Raw genomic sequence first — 20,886 nt, forward strand, 5'->3', positions numbered from 1 at the left:
CCCAGAGATGCTAGAAGCTTCAATAACATTAATTCCTAAACAATCAGGCGATCCAAAATTGGTTGGCAGCTATAGGCCGATTTCCCTCATAAACACCGATATAAAAATCTTCTCTAAAGTACTAGCAAATAGACTGAGCCTCATTTTACCTAAACTAGTGGCAAATGATCAGATGGGATTCATTAAAGGTAGACAACCGGCGGACGCCACGAGGAGGGCATTGGATTCCATTAAACTTATTAATTCTACTAAGACCCCAACCGTTCTCATTTCGCTCGACGCCAAGAAGGCATTCGATCGTATCGACTGGTACTTTCTCAGGCAGGCCCTAATTAAATTTGGATTTGACAAACACTTAATCACCACCTTCATGTCACTTTACAAAGGTCCAACGGCAAAAATTGTTAGCAATAACCATGTCTCAGACATTTTTGCTATAAATAATGGCACGAGACAGGGCTGTCCCATTTCACCACTGCTATTTAATCTTGCATTAGAACCCCTAGTAGAACACATTAGAACAAATCCCAAAATTACCGGTCTTAGTACGATTAACCGCCAACACAAGATTAGCCTCTTCGCGGATGATATTATCCTGACTCTTGCTAACCCCGTTACATCCACTACAGAAGCCCTAAAGGAATTGGAAATATTTTCTTCCCTTTCAAATTTCAAAATAAATGGCCCCAAATCCAATATCCTACCTATCCACATCAACTCTGAAGATACTAACCTGTTAAAAGCAACAACATCACTTAACTGGTGTTATGACGAGTTTCTTTACCTCGGAGTCATTATCAATAAAAATTTGGCTAAGACAGTTAAATCTAACATGAAGACTATAACTGATTCAATTATTAGGGATAGTGCCGTCTTCAAAGACAGAGGCTTGACTTGGTGGGGAAGAACTTTGGCAGTCAAACTGTTTACCCTGCCAAAAATTTTATACATTTTGAGATGTATTCCACTACCTATCTCTACGCCATGTTTGACAAATATTCAGTCCCAGGTGAATAATATAGTTTGGAACAATAAGAAATCCCGAACCGACACTAGAACTCTGTTTAAGAGTAAACCACATGGTGGTTTAAGCCTTCCTAACATCACTGCCCAGTACCATACACTTTTATTAAAGCAAAGTGCTCCGTGGCTTTCAGATCTTCCTGCTCCCGCATGGCTGGATCTTGAAATTGAAATCAATAAAGGTAAACACCCTAAACTCCTGATCAATAAAGCCATTTCCAATCTCCCGACCTGCGAACAGTCACATCCGTTATTCCAAGCAATTACTTCGGCTTGGTACAAAATAGCTAGAATTGACAGTCGTAGCCAGAAACGGTCTACGTTACATAAAGTACCTATAGCCTTTATTTACTCTTTCCTGGGTCTTACCGCACGCTATCAATGGGCCGACTTTAACATCCGAACATTGGGAGATATCTCGGAGGGTCCTAACCTTTTAAGTTTCAGCTCTATTAAAACTGTATTCAAAGTACCATCCTCCGCCTTCCACGAATACATGTTATTAAAAGAATACGCAAAGACGTTTCTTAACAAGAAACCGAGATTTTCAGAGGCGTCCTTAAAGATTATGACCAACCCAATGCACCGGATCTTTTGGGGACATAAGTTTATTTATAATTGCTTTAATAAAGATTCATCTGTAACTAAGAGTTCTTATATGAATGCTTGGGAGAAATCCCTCAGCCTTTCTGTCTCCTCAGAGGAGTGGGAAGATGCTTTTACGTTTTCCAACAATGCCACAATTTCTATGCCCCTTCTGGAGTCGCACTTCAAAGTGTGCTCCAGATGGTACTACACACCATCTAGATTGGCTCATATGAACTCTTCAAATTCTCCACTTTGCTGGAGAACATGCGGTTTCAGGGGGGACCTGTTACATGTTTTCTGGAGCTGTCCTACAGTGATGGCTTTCTGGTCTGAGATTTCCTCTACCATTATTTCTAAACTCACAGGTTTTACATTTACTCTATCACCTCAATTGGCCTTACTTTCTCTGGATACCAAATGCTTAGATAGAACTCTGCAATCTATTGTCCTACACATTTGTATGGTGGCTAAGAACTGTATTGCCTTTCATTGGAAAAGCCCCACCTTACCCAATTCTAGTTTCATAATCAAATTACTCTCTCAACACAGAGCACTGGAACTTAAATTTGCTTTATCTAATAATAGTTTTGGTAAGTTTTACCAGAAATGGTCTAGGTGGGACCAGGCCTTTCCACCCTCACTAGTCTAAATAGATCTAATAACCAGATTTTAGGCCTATGATATGTTATGTCGTTGCACTGTCTCTTCTGATCCGTGTATCTTTATGACTTTATGATACTGCTATTTGTCAAGGGATGATTCCCTTGCTTTTCAGGCTAAAATGTTGCTAGCCTTTAACTATATGTTATGTTATGTATGTTCTGTTTTGAGTTCTCCTTCCCCTTTCCTTCCCTCTTTCCTCGTTCCTCCCCCCCCTCCCTGCCCTTCCTTCTCCGTCCCTCCCTACACTTTAAATTTAAAAACCCAATAAACTGTTGGAAAAGAAAGAAGAAACAAGCAATCAAGATTTCTGGCTCTCACAGACCTGTAACTTCTTCTTTAAGAGTCTCCTCTTTCCTCCACTCATTACCTGTAGTAATGGCACCTGTTTAAACTTGTTATCAGTATAAAAAGACACCTGTGCACACCCTCAAACAGTCTGACTCCAAACTCCACTATGGTGAAGACCAAAGAGCTGTCAAAGGACACCAGAAACAAAATTGTAGCCCTGCACCAGGCTGGGAAGACTGAATCTGCAATAGCCAACCAGCTTGGAGTGAAGAAATCAACTGTGGGAGCAATAATTAGAAAATGGAAGACATACAAGACCACTGATAATCTCCCTCGATCTGGTGCTCCACGCAAAATCCCACCCCGTGGGGTCAGAATGATCACAAGAACGGTGAGCAAAAATCCCAGAACCACGCGGGGGGACCTAGTGAATGAACTGCAGAGAGCTGGGACCAAAGTAACAAGGCCTACCATAAGTAACACACTACGCCACCATGGACTCAGATCCTGCAGTGCCAGACGTGTCCCACTGCTTAAGCCTGTACATGTCCGGGCCCGTCTGAAGTTTGCTAGAGAGCATTTGGATGATCCAGAGGAGTTTTGGGAGAATGTCTTATGGTCTGATGAAACCAAACTGGAACTGTTTGGTAGAAACACAACTTGTCGTGTTTGGAGGAAAAAGAATACTGAGTTGCATCCATCAAACACCATACCTACTGTAAAGCATGGTGGTGGAAACATCATGCTTTGGGGCTGTTTCTCTGCAAAGGGGCCAGGACGACTGATCCGGGTACATGAAAGAATGAATGGGGCCATGTATCGTGAGATTTTGAGTGCAAACCTCCTTCCATCAGCAAGGGCATTGAAGATGAAACGTGGCTGGGTCTTTCAACATGACAATGATCCAAAGCACACCGCCAGGGCAACGAAGGAGTGGCTTCGTAAGAAGCATTTCAAGGTCCTGGAGTGGCCTAGCCAGTCTCCAGATCTCAACCCTATAGAAAACCTTTGGAGGGAGTTGAAAGTCCGTGTTACCAAGCGAAAAGCCAAAAACATCAATGCTCTAGAGGAGATCTGCATGGAGGAATGGGCCAACATACCAACAACAGTGTGTGGCAACCTTGTGAAGACTTACAGAAAACGTTTGACCTCTGTCATTGCCAACAAAGGATATATCACAAAGTATTGAGATGAAATTTTGTTTCTGACCAAATACTTATTTTCCACCATAATATGCAAATAAAATGAAACAAAAACAGACAATGTGATTTTCTGGATTTTTTTTTTCTCAGTTTGTCTCTGTGAGAATCATGTGGGAATAGTGGATGAGGGCAGGTATATCTCGCCCAGATTCCTTTCCTATGTGGCCTAGTCTGGTCAGTATTGCACCTGCTTGCTAATGATTAATGGGAGGTGGATATAAAAGGATGCAAGGTGGTTGTGTGAGTGTCTCAGCCTGGGAACACAGAGAGCCTGTCTGTGTGAGAGACACACACGTGAGTGAAAGCAGTGCCCACTGCAACTGTGGTTTGGCTGGACGGGAGAAGCCCGCCAGTTGGTAGTTAGGTTGTCCATTGTTTAGTTAGTGCCGGACAGGCAAGGATTTGTTTTATGTTTTATTTCCTTTTGCATTGCTTTCACCATTAATAAACCTGACCCAGGGTCAGTTACACCCGAATCCCAGCTCTGCGCCTGAGTTTCATGCGGAACGCACGTGACTTTTGACCCCAGCAAAGCCGATCCCGGAGTGTTTTATCACATTGTGGTGGAGAACGCGGGCATCACGTTGCAAGCATGAGCATGGAGGACGTGGTGAAAGCGCTGGTACAGTCCACCGCCGTCCAGCAAGAAGCTAATCGGGTGATGATGGCCCAGCTGAAGGAGTTGGTGGACATGACAGTTACCGATCGTTCGCTTCTCCAGCAGGTGGCGCAGCGCTTGGCAAGCTTACCTGAGCTTAACCTGGAAGCCGAGTCGAGAGTGATTCACGTGAGTCGGTACTGGCAGAAAATGACGACCGAAGATGACGTCGAGGCATACCTGACCACGTTTGAACGGACGGCGGTGCGAGAAAAATGGCCGAAGGCACGATGGGCCGGCCTGATTGCCCTGTTTCTTTCCGGTGAGGCCCAAAAGGCTTATTATGACTTAGAGCCTGAAGCCGCGCAGGACTTTGACAAATTGAAAGTCGAGATCTTGGCCCGGCTGGGAGTGACGACCGCTGTCCGTGCACAGAGAGTGCATCAATGGACTTATCAGCCGGATAAACCACCGCGGTCACAGATGTTCGACCTGATCCACGTGACGAAGAAGTGGCTACAACCTGAGGTGTTGACAGCGCCAGAGATAATCCAGAGAGTCGTCATGGACAAGTACCTGAGAGATCTACCGCCAGCCCTGAGGAAGTGGGTAAGCCATGGAAATCCTACGACGGCAGATCAACTGGTGGATCTGGTTGAACGTTACTCCGTGGCGGAAGGACTCCGAGACGACGCTACCCCACCTCGTTCTTCATCATCTCCACGTGGAACCGGTAAGACTGTTCCAGGGAGTAGGGGAGAAGGAAAAATCCCTAAGACAGTGGGGGAGGAAAACGGGACTGCCCGCACTGCGAGGCCGAGAGTAACAAACTATGGTCTAAGCAAGGGGCCTGTTAGGTGTTTCCGCTGCCAAGAGATGGGACATATTGCTGCGAACTGTCCGGTCACTACTGAACCCATGCAGTGTGACGTCACAGACTCTAAAAACCGCATGTCTATGGTTGCACGGGTAGTGAGTGTGAATGCCGGTCAAAAGGATGTGGAAAAACACTTGTGTGATTTAACTGTTGATGGCAAAAATGTGGTGGCATTGTTAGACTCGGGAAGTGTGGTGACTCTGGTGAAGGCCAGTCTGGTGTCAGCCCCGACTGGACCATCAGACAAATTTTCTGTAACATGTGTGCATGGAGACACCTGTTCGTACCTCACCACGGTCATATGCATTACTACTTCCTATGGGTCTGTGCAACATAAAGTGGGACTCGTCCCGGCGTTATTGCATGATGTTATCCTGGGCCGGGATTTTCCCCACTTCTGGCAATTGTGGGAGAATCAGTTGATACCCCAGGGTAATAGTGTACATGATTCTTCTCCCAGGGCGCATGTGGGTCCCGAACCCCTGGAAGAGGTCTCCCCGGAAGAGTCTGCGGGAAATGACCTGCAGTTCCCGTTTTCAGTCATGGCAAGTGATACGGAGGAGACCGGGGAAGAGGAGGAGGCCGACAGCCGTCCACCTCCCCGTTTGCCGGATTTAGAAGTTCAGAAAGATGACTTCCAAAGTGAGCAAATAAAGGATCCTACCCTTTCTCAGGCTAGGACAAATGTAAAAGTGATAAATGGGGTACCCGTAGAACCTGGCTCTAGCCTGGCATATCCTTACATGGTTCTGGAGAATGATTTACTCTATCAGGTAGAGAAAAAGGGGGAAGATACGGTGCAACTATTAGTCGTGCCAAAACCCTACCGGCGGCAGGTGCTGGACCTGGCCCACGGACATGTGATGGGAGGTCACCTGGGAGTCCAGAAAACCACCGAAAGGATATTACACTGTTTTGTTTGGCCAGGCATGCATCACGATATTCGTGTATATTGTGAGTCTTGTCCTGACTGCCAAGCCTCTGCACCTAAGCCCCGGTTATGTAGTCCTTTGGTACCCCTACCTATTATTGAAGTCCCGTTTGAGAGGATTGGGATGGATTTAGTTGGGCCCCTTCCACGGTCTGCACGTGGACACCAACATATCCTGGTCATCTTGGATTATGCCACTCGTTACCCGGAGGCCATCCCTTTGCGTAACACGGCCACCAAGACGATTGCCAAGGAACTGGTGCATGTGTTTAGTCGGGTCGGTATACCAAAACAGATACTCACCGACCAGGGGACCCCCTTTATGTCCAGGATAATGAAGGAGCTCTGCCGATTGTTACAAATCGAACCGTTACGCACATCCTCCGTGTATCACCCTCAAACAGACGGGTTGGTTGAACGGTTCAATAAAACTCTGAAGCAGATGCTGAGAAAGGTGATAGACAAGGATGGGAAGAACTGGGACTATTTACTTCCGTATTTGCTTTTTGCCATCAGGGAAGTACCCCAGTCTTCCACGGGATTCTCACCTTTCGAGTTATTGTACGCCCGACGTCCTCGCGGACTGTTAGACGTTGCAAAAGAAACCTGGGAGGGTCAGGTCACTCCGTTTAAAACAGTGATAGATCACGTCACACAAATGCAGGACCGTATTGCGGCTGTTATGCCTATCGTCAAAGAACACATGATACAGGCTCAAGGAGCCCAAAAAAGAATCTATGATAGGGGCGCCAAGATCCGTACGTTTGCACCCGGGGATAGGGTGTTGATCCTGGTCCCCACGGTGGACAGTAAGTTCCTGGCAAAGTGGCAGGGCCCCTTTGAGATCAAGGAAAGAGTTGGTGAAGTAAACTACAAAGTATACCAGGCAGGTAAACGGAAACCTGAACAGATTTATCATGTAAATCTGATAAAGCCCTGGAAGGATCGGTCTGCCTTGTCAGCGGAGCTGGCCCGTCCTGTCTGCTCGCATACCGTACCGGAGGTACGGGTTGCAGAGACTCTCTCGGAGCGGCAAAAGACTGAGGTCAGGCAGTTTCTACTTCACAACCAAAAGTTTTTCTCAGAAAAACCCGGGCAGACTATGCTAATGAAACATGACATCTTAACGGAACCTGGTGTCACAGTTCACGTAAAGCCCTACCGAATCCCGGAAGCGCGCCGTGAAGCCGTTTCCCGAGAAGTGAAGGCAATGTTAGAGTTAGGAGTCATTGAGGAATCGCACAGTGCGTGGTCCAGCCCGATTGTGCTAATTCCTAAACCGGACGGCACCATCCGGTTCTGCAATGACTTCAGGAAACTGAATGCGGTCTCAAAAATTGATGCCTATCCTATGCCCCGGGTCGACGAGTTAATAGATCGGTTAGGAAAAGCCCGGTATATTACGACCCTAGATCTAACAAAGGGGTATTGGCAGATCCCTCTGGCTGAGGCTGCCAGAGAAAAGACGGCATTTGCTACGCCGGAAGGTTTATTTCAGTATGTGTATATGCCGTTTGGACTGCACGGGGCACCGGCGACCTTCCAGAGACTGATGGATCGAGTCTTGAGGCCACATAGGCGGTACGCTTCGGCCTATTTGGATGACATTGTCATTTACAACTTGGACTGGGAGACTCATCTCCAGAAAGTACAAGCTGTGATTGACGACCTGTGGGAGGCAGGTCTAACCGCGAACCCCAAGAAATGTCACGTCGGGCTAGAAGAAGCCTGGTATTTGGGGTATGTAATTGGGAGGGGTGTTGTTAAACCCCAGGTTGATAAGATTCAGGCGGTTCAGGACTGGCCACAACCTGTCAACAAGAAGCAGGTGCAAGCCTTCCTGGGGATTGCCGGCTATTATCGCCGGTTCATACCCAATTTTGCAGCCATCGCTACCCCCCTGACGGATCTTACAAAAGGGAAAGACTCCGTCATGATTAAATGGAGTTTAGCGGCTGAAGAAGCCTTCCATAGCCTAAAGCGGGCACTTTGCTCTCAGCCCGTACTGGTGACTCCGGACTTCCGCAGCGAGTTTGTGGTACAAACGGATGCCTCTGATACCGGTATCGGGGCCGTACTCTCACAAGTGAGGGACGGAGTGGAACACCCAGTCCTCTATCTCAGCAGGAAGCTGAATAAACACGAGCAAAGGTATACAGTCGTAGAAAAAGAGTGCCTCGCCATTAAGTGGGCTCTAGAGGCCCTCAAATATTACCTGGTGGGCCGAAAGTTCAGGCTGATCACTGACCATGCCCCTCTCAAGTGGATGCACTTGAACAAGGAACGGAATAGCCGGGTGACCCGGTGGTTCCTTGCCCTGCAGGCCTACACTTTTACGGTGGAGTACCGCCCAGGGGTACAGATGGGGAATGCAGATGCCCTGTCCCGAGTGCACTGTTTGGCGGGTGTCATTGCTCGACCAGAGTGGTCTGAGCAGAGGGGGTGGATATGTGAGAATCATGTGGCCAGGACGACTGATCCGGGTACATGAAAGAATGAATGGGGCCATGTATCGTGAGATTTTGAGTGCAAACCTCCTTCCATCAGCAAGGGCATTGAAGATGAAACGTGGCTGGGTCTTTCAACATGACAATGATCCAAAGCACACCGCCAGGGCAACGAAGGAGTGGCTTCGTAAGAAGCATTTCAAGGTCCTGGAGTGGCCTAGCCAGTCTCCAGATCTCAACCCTATAGAAAACCTTTGGAGGGAGTTGAAAGTCCGTGTTGCCAAGCGAAAAGCCAAAAACATCAATGCTCTAGAGGAGATCTGCATGGAGGAATGGGCCAACATACCAACAACAGTGTGTGGCAACCTTGTGAAGACTTACAGAAAACGTTTGACCTCTGTCATTGCCAACAAAGGATATATCACAAAGTATTGAGATGAAATTTTGTTTCTGACCAAATACTTATTTTCCACCATAATATGCAAATAAAATGAAACAAAAACAGACAATGTGATTTTCTGGATTTTTTTTTTCTCAGTTTGTCTCTGTGAGAATCATGTGGGAATAGTGGATGAGGGCAGGTATATCTCGCCCAGATTCCTTTCCTATGTGGCCTAGTCTGGTCAGTATTGCACCTGCTTGCTAATGATTAATGGGAGGTGGATATAAAAGGATGCAAGGTGGTTGTGTGAGTGTCTCAGCCTGGGAACACAGAGAGCCTGTCTGTGTGAGAGACACACACGTGAGTGAAAGCAGTGCCCACTGCAACTGTGGTTTGGCTGGACGGGAGAAGCCCGCCAGTTGGTAGTTAGGTTGTCCATTGTTTAGTTAGTGCCGGACAGGCAAGGATTTGTTTTATGTTTTATTTCCTTTTGCATTGCTTTCACCATTAATAAACCTGACCCAGGGTCAGTTACACCCGAATCCCAGCTCTGCGCCTGAGTTTCATGCGGAACGCACGTGACCTTTGACCCCAGCAAAGCCGATCCCGGAGTGTTTTATCACAGTCTCCCATAGTTGAGGTCTACCTATGATGTAAATTACAGACGCCTCTCATCTTTTTAAGTGGTGGAACTTGCACTATTGCTGACTGACTAAATACTTTTTTGCCCCACTGTATCTGTGCATGTACTTCCAGCACATATGGTAAAATAGCTGGTATGCTTTGCTTTCTCTTTAAGATAATTCTTGCAATCAGTTATGCACAAGAGAGCAATTACATTTGTACATCTCCTTTAAAGGCCCCGTTACACATAACGACGTCCCAGCGATCCCACCAACGATCTGACATGGATGGGATCGCTGGGACACCGTTAGGCTGATCGCTGGTGAGCTGTCACATAGACAGCCCCTCCAGCGATCAGGACCAGCGAGCAAGCTGGATTCTAATATAAACATCGGGTATCCAGGAGCCGCGGCTCCTGGTACCCGATGTTTACATTAGACACCAACGTCCAGCGTCGCTGATCGTTGGTCTCTCGCTGCCACACACAGCGATGCACGCTGGCCAGCGGGAGACCAGCGATCAAAAAATGGCCCAGGTCCATAGAGAACAATCAGCGATACCCGGCAGGGGGGCCGGTCGCTGATCCCCGTCACACACAGCGATCTTGCAGGTGAGATCACTGTGGCGTCACAAAATCAGCGATCTCGCTAGCGAGATCGCGGTGTGTGACGGGGCCTTAAGCCGTAGATGAACTATAGTTGTATTAAACAGAATTTTCATGGAAAACCAGATTAGATTAGTGGATAGTTTTAGGTTAGGGTCACATGGCTTGTGTAAGCTATGGATTCTCCATCCAAATTTTCGACTCTGTATTACAGTACTTAGTTGTAGGGCTTCAGATTTGACATTTTACCATCTGACAATTTATGTTGCAGATTTTCACAGCAAATTTGTATTGCAAAGGGTAAAAATTGCAATAAAACTTCAACAGTCTAAAACAGCAACATCCTCAGCATCTATGACATTTGTAGATGTAATCTTAATGTGGTAAAAAGATGAACATGTGGCAAAATTCACAAGTTCCACGACTTCATTATTCCTTATGTATGCTGCATAATGTATGGTCGATATGACTTCCTACACTAATAATGCATTACATAAGTAAGCTTTCATAGAAATATTTTTATTTCTAAGTGTTCCTACAGCTAATTGCCTAATAAATGTGTCACATCAGACATAATCACTCCTTTGTATTGTGTAATATTAGCACACGGCACAGACTTTTTATTTACGCCTAAATACAAAGACCTGTTTTTAATGTGACGTATATTTAACAAAACATGTTTTTGAGGTGTTGCATATTTTTTTTTTTTTTACAGCTCTGCAGCAGTGAGGAATTTTGGGAAAAAATGAAACCAAAATCAGAAATAAGTTTTAATGCTGTTAACAGAAAAATCGATTCTGTTTCTATAAAGACAAGGAAGCTCAATGAGAAGGTTCCAGGTCCAGTGTGGATGCGAAGAAGAAGAAACACATTATTTTAGTGAAATGCAAGACATGGTGTTATTGACTGGAGTTTACCGATTCTGCAAAAGCAGTCCTGCCCAACCCTTCCTATATTACAATTATTTATTATTTCCATTATCCTCTCCTGTCTAAAGATAGCTGACAGCCGAATGCTTAATTAACTTCTAGCTATTCCTCTCAACTCCGCATTCACATGCGCCTTCATCTCAGCAGTATTGTGTTCTCAACGGGCAGACAAATAAGCAATTGCTGTGACTTACCTCCTTTTTGAGAAAAAAGGATTCAATCCAGCATGTCTAACCCTTCTTTTTTTTAAAGATACAGTGTGGCAAAAAAGTATTTAGTCAGTCAGCAATAGTGCAAGTTCCACCACTTAAAAAGATGAGAGGCGTCTGTAATTTACATCATAGGTAGACCTCAACTATGGGAGACAAACTGAGAAAAAAAAATTCAGAAAATCACATTGTCTGTTTTTTTTTCATTTTATTTGCATATTATGGTGGAAAATAAGTATTTGGTCAGAAACAAGCAATCAAGATTTCTGGCTCTCACAGACCTGTAACTTCTTCTTTAAGAGTCTCCTCTTTCCTCCACTCATTACCTGTAGTAATGGCACCTGTTTAAACTTGTTATCAGTATAAAAAGACACCTGTGCACATCCTCAAACAGTCTGACTCCAAACTCCACTATGGTGAAGACCAAAGAGCTGTCAAAGGACACCAGAAACAAAATTGTAGCCCTGCACCAGGCTGGGAAGACTGAATCTGCAATAGCCAACCAGCTTGGAGTGAAGAAATCAAATGTGGGAGCAATAATTAGAAAATGGAAGACATACAAGACCACTGATAATCTCCCTCGATCTGGTGCTCCACGCAAAATCCCACCCCGTGGGGTCAGAATGATCACAAGAACGGTGAGCAAAAATCCCAGAACCACACGGGGGGACCTAGTGAATAAACTGCAGAGAGCTGGGACCAATGTAACAAGGCCTACCATAAGTAACACACTACGCCACCATGGACTCAGATCCTGCAGTGCCAGACGTGTCCCACTGCTTAAGCCTGTACATGTCCGGACCCGTCTGAAGTTTCCTAGAGAGCATTTGGATGATCCAGAGGAGTTTTGGGAGAATGTCCTATGGTCTGATGAAACCAAACTGGAACTGTTTGGTAGAAACACAACTTGTCGTGTTTGGAGGAAAAAGAATACTGAGTTGCATCCATCAAACACGATACCTACTGTAAAGCATGGTGGTGGAAGCATCATGCTTTGGGGCTGTTTCTCTGCAAAGGGGCCAGGATGACTGATCCGGGTACATGAAAGAATGAATGGGGCCATGTATCGTGAGATTTTGAGTGCAAACCTCCTTCCATCAGCAAGGGCATTGAATATGAAACGTGGCTGGGTCTTTCAACATGACACTGATCCAAAGCACACCGCCAGGGCAACGAAGGAGTGGCTTTGTAAGAAGCATTTCAAGGTCCTGGAGTGGCCTAGCCAGTCTCCAGATCTCAACCCTATAGAAAACCTTTGGAGGGAGTTGAAAGTCCGTGTTGCCAAGCGAAAAGCCAAAAACATCACTGCTCTAGAGGAGATCTGCATGGAGGAATGGGCCAACATACCAACAACAGTGTGTGGCAACCTTGTGAAGACTTACAGAAAACGTTTGACCTCTGTCATTGCCAACAAAGGATATATCACAAAGTATTGAGATGAAATTTTGTTTCTGACCAAATACTTATTTTCCACCATAATATGCAAATAAAATGAAAAAAAAACAGACAATGTGATTTTCTGGATTTTTTTTTCTCAGTTTGTCTCCCATAGTTGAGGTCTACCTATGATGTAAATTACAGACGCCTCTCATCTTTTTAAGTGGTGGAACTTGCACTATTGCTGACTGACTAAATACTTTTTTGCCCCACTGTATCTGCCATTGGTAGAGAGTCAGGACACCATGACGCACATCAGATTGTTGGTCAGCCATGCCAAAATCGGTGTGTTGTTCCAATATTTGCCTAAGGCCTCTTTCACACTTCAGTTATTTGCATCAGTTAAAATCCGCCAAAAAGGCAGACAAGCGGATCCGTTCTCAACTGATGTGAACGGATGGCACAGGATCCGTTTTTAGACGGATCCTGAAAATGAGGAAATGTAAAGGAGCCAGCGGTTCGAGAGAGAGAGAGAGAATTTGGGGTTAATTCAGTGTCTGGAGGATCCGCCGGCCAAAAAAACGTTGCAAGCTCCGTTTGGAAAATGTTTGAGGATGTTGACGGACACTAACATTGTGGCGGATCCTCAAAAAAACGGATGCAACGGACGGCAATCAGTCAGGATCCGCCAATAATGAAAGTCAATGGGGAAAAAAAACGGATCCGCAAAGAAAAATGCCGGATCCGTTTTTTTTCAAAATTGGCGGATCTTGACTGATTGTCAAAAATGGAAGTGTGAAAGAGGACTAATTAGCAGGACCAGACTCAGATGTGGCAGTAGTAAAATGTAATATTTTCTGCATCTCTACAATTTAATCTATATATATAAACGCCTTATCGTGTTTGTCTGTAACCGAAATCTCTGGCCGCTGATTGGTCACGGGTCATTGGTCATCAGCGACAGGCGCAGCTGTTTCTAACGGTAAGCTGCGCCTGCCGCTGATTGGCCGCTACCTTACCAGCGTAGTCGCGGACAGCGCTCAATCAGCCGCAGGGATTATTCCGTTAAAAAGATTTAAAAAAATTAGTATCACCGATGGCCTCCAATGTCCTTTCCACCCGCCCGGCCTCGCGGTCCCAGTAAGGCTTTGCGACTTAGACCCGCGATGACGTCACTCTCGCGAGAGTGCGACGTTATCAGCGGTATAAGCCGCAAAGCATTACTGGGAACGCGAGGCCGGGAGCGTGGAAAGGACATCGTAGCCCATCGGAAGGTGGCCATGGGTAACAAAAACACAAACATACTCACCTTCTGGCAGCCCTCAGACTATTTTCCTTCTCTCTCCAACGCGCCCGGCATCACGGTCCCAGTAATGCTTTGCGGCTTATACCGCTGATGACGTCCCCTCTCGCGAGAGTTACGTCATCTACGGTCTTTAGCGCTACACATTACTGACACCGCGATGCTCGCTGCGTGGAGAGGACTGTGGGGGGGGGGGACCCGCATTGCTGATTGGTCGCAGACAGAGGCCCGCGCCAGTGATTGGTCGGGTATACAGGGCCGCGTTGCATATTGGTGAGGGGACCATGCATATCAGGAAAGGAGGGTGAGGGGACCATGCATACCAGGATTGGGGGGTGAGGGGTCCATGCATACCAGGAAAGGGGGGGTGAGGGGACCATGCATACCAGGAAAGGGGGGTGAGGGGACCATGCTTACCAGGATTGGGGGGTGAGGGGACCATGCATACCATGATTGGGGGGGATGAGCGGACCATGCATACCAGGAAAGGAGGGTGAGGGGACCATGCATACCAAGAAAGGAGGGTGAGGGGACCATGCATACCAGGATTGGGGGGTGAGGGGACCATGCATGCCAGGATTGGGGGGTGAGGGGACCATGCATACCAGGATTGGGGGGTGAGGGGACCATGCATACCAGGATTGGGGGGTGAGGGGACCATGCATAACAGGAAAGGAGGGTGAGGGGACCATGCATACCAGGAAAGGGGGGTGAGGGGACCATGCATACCAGGATTGGGGGGTGAGGGGACCATGCATACCAGGATTGAGGGGTGAGGGGACCATGCATACCAGGATTGGGGGGTGAGGGGACCATCCATACCAGGATTGGGGGGGTGAGGGGACCATGCATACCAGGAAAGGGGGGTGAGGGGACCATGCATACCAGGATTGGGGTGTGAGAGGACCATGCATACCAGGAAAGGGGGTGATGGTGGGCATACATACCAGGATTGGGGTGTGAGAGGACCATGCATACCAACAAAGGCGGGTGAGGGGACCATGCATACCAAGAAAGGAGGGTTAGGGGACCATGCATACCAGGATAGGGGGGTGAGGGGACCATGCATACCAGGACTGGGGGATGAGAGGACCATGCATACCAGGATTGGGGGGTGAGGGGACCATGCATACCCCGAAAGGGGGGAAAGAGGACCATGCATACTAGTATTGTGGGGTGAGGGGACCATGCATACCAGGAAAGGGAAGTAAGGGGACCATGCATTCCAGGATAGGGGGTTGAGGGGTAGCATGCACATCAGGATTGGGGGTGAGAGAACCATACATATCAGGATTGGGGGTGAGAGAACCATACATATCAGGACTGGGGGGTGTATTATTGCATTATTATTAAATCTTCAAAAATAAACTGCATACATATTCTAGAATACGCGATGCGTTAGAATCGGGCCACCATCTAGTATATTAATAAGAGACTAGTGGTTGTTGGACCACTGTTCCAAGGGTCGGTGAGAGCCTTGAAGGGCGTAGCAAAGCGCACATCTGGTGCTTCACTAGAGCCCCAGATTGTGTGGTTAGACTTGATCCGCAGGACACCAGGTGCTACTGCAGCTGACTCCAAAGGGGAAGGGAAGAAGGGATAGACTCAGAAAGTCAGGCCAGCCAGGAACTGGTGAACAGGAGGAATGGATACTGTATGACTGGCTAGACAGAGCTTATACTGGAACAGGTAAAGACAGGATGGATCCAGAAACACAGGACGGACTCAGCTATAGGATCACGGGTGCAGGTGCAGACTGGACAGGAGAAGGGTAGAAATACAGATGCAGAGAAGGCGAATCAGGATCAAGACTGGGTAAAGGCAGTACGGGTTCAGACAGGATAGCCAGGATCAGGTTCAGGGAGCATGGATACAGGGACCTTACAACTAAGATGGTTGCCTTTGACACCTCCCTATAGGGGAGGGTGCATTAAATATCTTATGTCTCCCAGCTATTGGCTGGGGATATTTCAGAAGTGCCCACACTGCCCCTTTAGGAAGCGGGGAGTGCCGCGCGCGTGCCCTAAGCACACTTCCAAGAGACCTGTGCAGGTCCTGAGAGGAAGCAGACACGGTGGTGACTGGAGCAGAGCGGGTGAATAGGTGAGCATGTCGGCGTCTCTGCGGGGAGGAGGAAGAGGGATTGTGCAGGGATTCCAGCACTGACATTACACAATGTCCGTTGCTTTCATAGAAAATGTATGCATGAATGAGTAGAACTGAACGCAGAGCAGTCCATTCACAAAAATCAAAGAACGCAGTGTCTGGTTTGCTAGGCACCCAAACGACACTGGAAGACTCTATTACGAAGTTACTTTTCAGTAAAGCCTCCAGGCATCATACAATTAAAAAAATCCATTGATAATAAAATGTTATATTTAAGAAAAGGTTGAACACAAATATTTAGATACCTGTGGTTTTTTTTGTTTGTTACAGTAAATTCTCTTTAAGTTGTTTGTTACTACTACATTTACAGCATTAAAATGACAATACTTTAGTGGTAATAAAAAGATGTCTACGTGGGACATTAGTACAGTATGATGTTTATTTACTTGCATACAGAAACATTGGAAATGCTGCAAGTATAACTAACCTCACCAAGGTACACTGGAAAAAAAACATTGATACAACTTTATGAAACTGCATGTGCTATATCTGCATTCTTTTCGATCAGACTAAAAGGTTGACTAGTATTTCACATTAAATAAGAATAATAAATATAAAGATTGCTCAATGCTACTAGTAGTGTGTTCTCTCCCTGAAACGTAAAAATCAACTCAGTAAATGGGCTGCGGTACAATTTATTAGGAGCTCTTTGGCACAAAATGGGTTAGCAGAAAGTATGCACCATTTTTTCTACTCTCCAGGGGAAGAATGAGGCAGGCAACAAGTGGTTTGGCTTCAGCTTCTTTTGGCCATAGTCAAAAGTGGCATCAGAGAACTTGCATAAATGCTTTTCTATCCAGAACCTGTGCTTTATCCAGCATCTTCAATCTTCTCTGAGCTTCTTCCAGATATGTTGTCTGCATCATTCTTAATGAAAGGTGGTTCCTCCACATGTTTATTTGTAAATCCGGTAGTTATGCGACTGCGAGCTCCTGGCTGGTACAGCTGCATGGCCGGGCGATCCTGTTAGCGAGAACACACTTACAATGATACAATAATTTCCATATCAAAATAAGTAATTTTTCATCGTGATATTATTATATAACATGCTAAAATCCACTGCTGATGTAAAGCTGCACATTAGGGAAACTTTAGGGCAAACAACCATTGAAGCTTAGGTAAAGACCATGTCAATGGCCCATGACTATAACAATATAGTATGTGTGTAAGGCCTCTTTCACACATCCGGTGTCAGGGGTCCGGCGGTGTGCAGTGAAAAGCCGGGCCGCCGGATCCGGCCTGCAGCGGTGACACCGGATGTACATGCGGCACCTGATGCGGCTTGGAGGACATTTAAAAGAGCCGCAGCATCGGGGGACGAGAGAGCCAGCCGGAGAGAGATCGGGAGACGAGAGAGAAGCCAGAGAGACAGCGGGGGACGAGAGAGTAGCCAAAGAGAGAGCGGGGGACGAGAGAGCAGCCAAAGAAAGGTATGGAGCATATGGAGAGAGAGAGAGAGAGAGAGAGAGGGAGAGAGAGAGAAGGGGAGGGGGAGAGAGAGAGAGAGATGCGCGCCGGGCACTTGTGCGGTTAAAACTCTCAGTGCCTGGGCATGCGCTTTTGAAAAGGCCGGTCCGGCGCTGCAAAAAAAACGTTGCAGCCAACGTTGTTTTGCAGACGCCGGACGGCGCATGTTTGCCGTATCCGGCAAAACCCAGAGGCGCCGCATGTCCATCCGACACGATGCGGCGATCATAACATTCTATGTGAAAAAAACGGACTCAATTCCGGATCCTGTTTTCACAATTTTCGCCGCATCGTGCCGGATTTAAAAAAACGGATGAGTGAAATTAGCCTAAAGCACTGCCCACAGATTTAAACTGTTTGTCAGATAAAAGCTTACAAAATGTCTGTTAGCCAAAAGCTTATCCAGACAAAATGTCTGTGGGCCAAAAACTTATCCAGCTGATAGATGTTCTTCCCGACTATCCCATATACAGGTGCTTCTCACAAATTTAGAATATCATCAAAAAGTGAATCTATTTCGGTTCTTCAACACAAAAAGTGAAACTCATATATTATACAGAGTCATTACAGAGTGATCTATTTCAAGTGTTTATTTCTGTTAATGTTGATGATTATGGCTTACAGCCAGTGAAAACACAAAAGTCATTATCTCAGTAAATTAGAATAATTAACATAAAACACTTGTAAAGGCTTCCTAAGCGTTTAATAAGGTCCCTTAGTCTGTTTCAGTGTTTCAGTAGGCTCCACAATCATGGAGAAGACTGCCGACCTGACAGATGTCCAGAAGGCAGTCACTGACACTCCACAAGGAGGATAAACCACAAAAGGTCATTACTAAAGAAGTTGGCTGTTCACAAGCATATTAATGGAAATTTGAGTGGAAGGCAAAAGTGTGGTAGAAAAAGATGCACAAGCAACCTGGATAGCCACAGCCTTGAAAGGATTGTTAAGAAAAGGCCATTCACAAATTTGGTGTAGATTCACAAGGAGTGGACTGCTGCTGGAGTCATTGCTTCAAGAGCCACCACACATAGACATATCCAGGACATGGGCTACAGGTGTCACATTCCTTGTTTCAAGCCACTCATGTCTCACCTGGGCCAAGGTGTTGCTCAGTGGTCCAAGGAGTTGTTTTCAGATGAAAGTAAATTTTTCATTTCATTTGGAAATCAAGGTACCAGAGTCTGGAGGAAGAGTGGAGAGGCACACAATCCAAGCTGCTTGAGGTCTAGTGTGAAGTTTCCACAATCAGTGGTGGTTTGGGGAGCCACGTCATCTGCTGGTGTAGGTCCACTGTGTTTTATCAAGACCAAAGTCAGCGCAGCCGTCTACCAGGAAATATTAGAGTACTTCATGCTTCCCTCTGCCGACAAGCTTTTTGGAGATGGAAATATCATTCTCCAGCAGGACTTGGCACCTGTCCACACTGCCAAAAGGACCAATACCTGGTTTAAAAACAACAGTATCACTGTGCTTGATTGGCCAGCAAACTCGCCTGACCTTAACCCCATAGAAAATCTATGGGGTTTTGTCAAGAGGAAGATATGAGACACCAGACACAACAATGCAGACGAGCTGAATGCTGCTATCAAAGCAACCTGGGCTTCCATAACACCTCAGCAGTGCCACAGGCTGATCACCTCCATGCCACGCCATATTGATGCAGTAATTGATGCCAAAGGAGCCCTGACCAAGTACTGAGTGCATTTACTGAAAATACATGTCACGCCCGCACGAGGGGGCTGTGGGCCCACTGTGCCACAAACCAGACTACCGTGCAAGGGGCGCAACTAAGCAGCTACCTTGGTGTTCACTGGAGCCTCTTATGGTGAGGTCAGGCTTGTGCGGCAGGTAGCTGCCAGGTGCCACTCCAGGGTGGTGTCTGGCTGTGGCTGCTGATCCCACTGGAGGGACAGAACGCTAGGACAGGTGCGGGTGGCAGGCATGACTGGCAGGTGAGCACGGCTGATACTTGGATGAGTAGGCAGGCACAGCTGGTACTCTGGCAGGCAGGCACGGCTGAGACACAAGGGGCAGGAACTAACTGGGAAGGCACAGGGACACGGGCAGGAAAGAGTGGTGAATGGAATAGGTAGAGACCTGTTCACATGGGAAGTGCAGGAGGTGCAGGAACTGGTTCGGGAAAGATGGAAATATAGACAGGTATGAGGGAACAGGGACCTGTTCATCCTGGAGAAGAACCGCAAGGCTGCGCAGAGGAGCTGCAGTTTGCAGCAAGAGGTTCTGCAGCAGGAGCTGAACAAGTGTAACCGCAAGGTATGCAGAGAGGAGCTGCCGCAAGAGGTTCTGCAGCAGCAGGAGCGGAGAAAAGCAGAACCGCAGGAGTGCGGAGCACAGGCAGAGCCGCAAGGGTGCGGAGCACAGGCAGACGGAGAGGACACAAGGATAGACACAGCAGGTAAAGGAGCCACAAACAAGGAGACTAACAGACAGTGATAGGACTGAGTTCAGACACGGTCAGGAACAGGAACAATAACACAGGGACCAGGATATTCTGCCTCCTGGAGGGCGGAGAGGACAGGTATGAGACAAGGTTAGGAGCAATAGCACAGGGACCAGGAGGGCAGACGGACAGGAACAAGACAAGGCTTGGAACAAGGACACAGAGACCAGGATACTCTGCCTCCTGGATGGCGGAACAGACAGGTATAGATACAGGTCAGGGAATCAGGCCTCTAGAGAAGGCGAAATACAGGACAGGACCTGGCAGCTCAGCAGCAAGACACTGAGTAAAGGCGTTGCTCAGGCAGCTTCCACCGGATGGAGCGGTCTTAAATATCTGAGGCCTCTTGGTAATTGGCTGGAACACCATAGGCAGGTGCACACTGATTCCATAAGAACCAGAGAATGTTGGCGCCGCCCCCCTATGCACGCATCCAGGAAACATGCACAGAGCAGACAGGAGACAAGAGGCATCCAGCACAGAGCCGGCAGCAGACAGAACTCACAGCATGGCCCAGAGTAGTAAGTTGGTGTGTACGGCAGGTGGGGGATGGGAGGCCATGCAGTGATGCCGGCAGGGTTGTTACAATACATTTCAGTAAGCCAACATTTCGGATTTTAAAATAATTTTTTCAAGCTGGAGTTATAAAGTAATCTACTGAGATTATGACTTTTGGGTTTTCATTGGCTGTAAGCCATAATCATCAACATTAACAGAAATAAACACTTGAAATACATCACTCTG

The 20,886-nt window shown here is 46.9% G+C and overlaps 2 protein-coding genes across 4 annotated transcripts in view; one reads left to right on the forward strand and one right to left on the reverse strand.

Annotated features, from left to right (window-relative positions):
* Window positions 1-11,107, forward strand: part of LOC141101423 (F-box only protein 36-like) — a 51,576-nt gene extending 40,469 nt beyond the window's left edge. Inside the window, exon 4 of the mRNA XM_073590516.1 lies at window positions 10,943-11,107. Within this exon, the coding sequence (XP_073446617.1) occupies window positions 10,943-11,107 (165 nt within the window). The remainder of the gene's footprint in view (window positions 1-10,942) is intronic.
* UPF3A (UPF3A regulator of nonsense mediated mRNA decay) overlaps window positions 1-20,886 on the reverse strand; it is a 99,269-nt gene that overhangs the window by 22,754 nt on the left and 55,629 nt on the right. For 2 of the 3 annotated variants that reach the window (XM_073590513.1, XM_073590514.1), the window contains exon 10: window positions 16,577-17,174. The exons of the other annotated variant lie outside the window; for it this stretch is intronic. In XM_073590513.1, coding sequence (XP_073446614.1) covers window positions 17,022-17,174 — 153 coding nt within the window. In that variant the 3' untranslated portion in view covers window positions 16,577-17,021. Of the gene's footprint in view, window positions 1-16,576; window positions 17,175-20,886 lie in introns of those variants that run through there. 3 annotated transcript variants of the gene reach the window in all.

Source organism: Dendrobates tinctorius, unplaced genomic scaffold (assembly GCF_039654945.1).
Source record: "Dendrobates tinctorius isolate UK_male_01 unplaced genomic scaffold, ASM3965494v1 ptg000117l, whole genome shotgun sequence".
Lineage (NCBI taxonomy): Eukaryota > Metazoa > Chordata > Amphibia > Anura > Dendrobatidae > Dendrobates > Dendrobates tinctorius.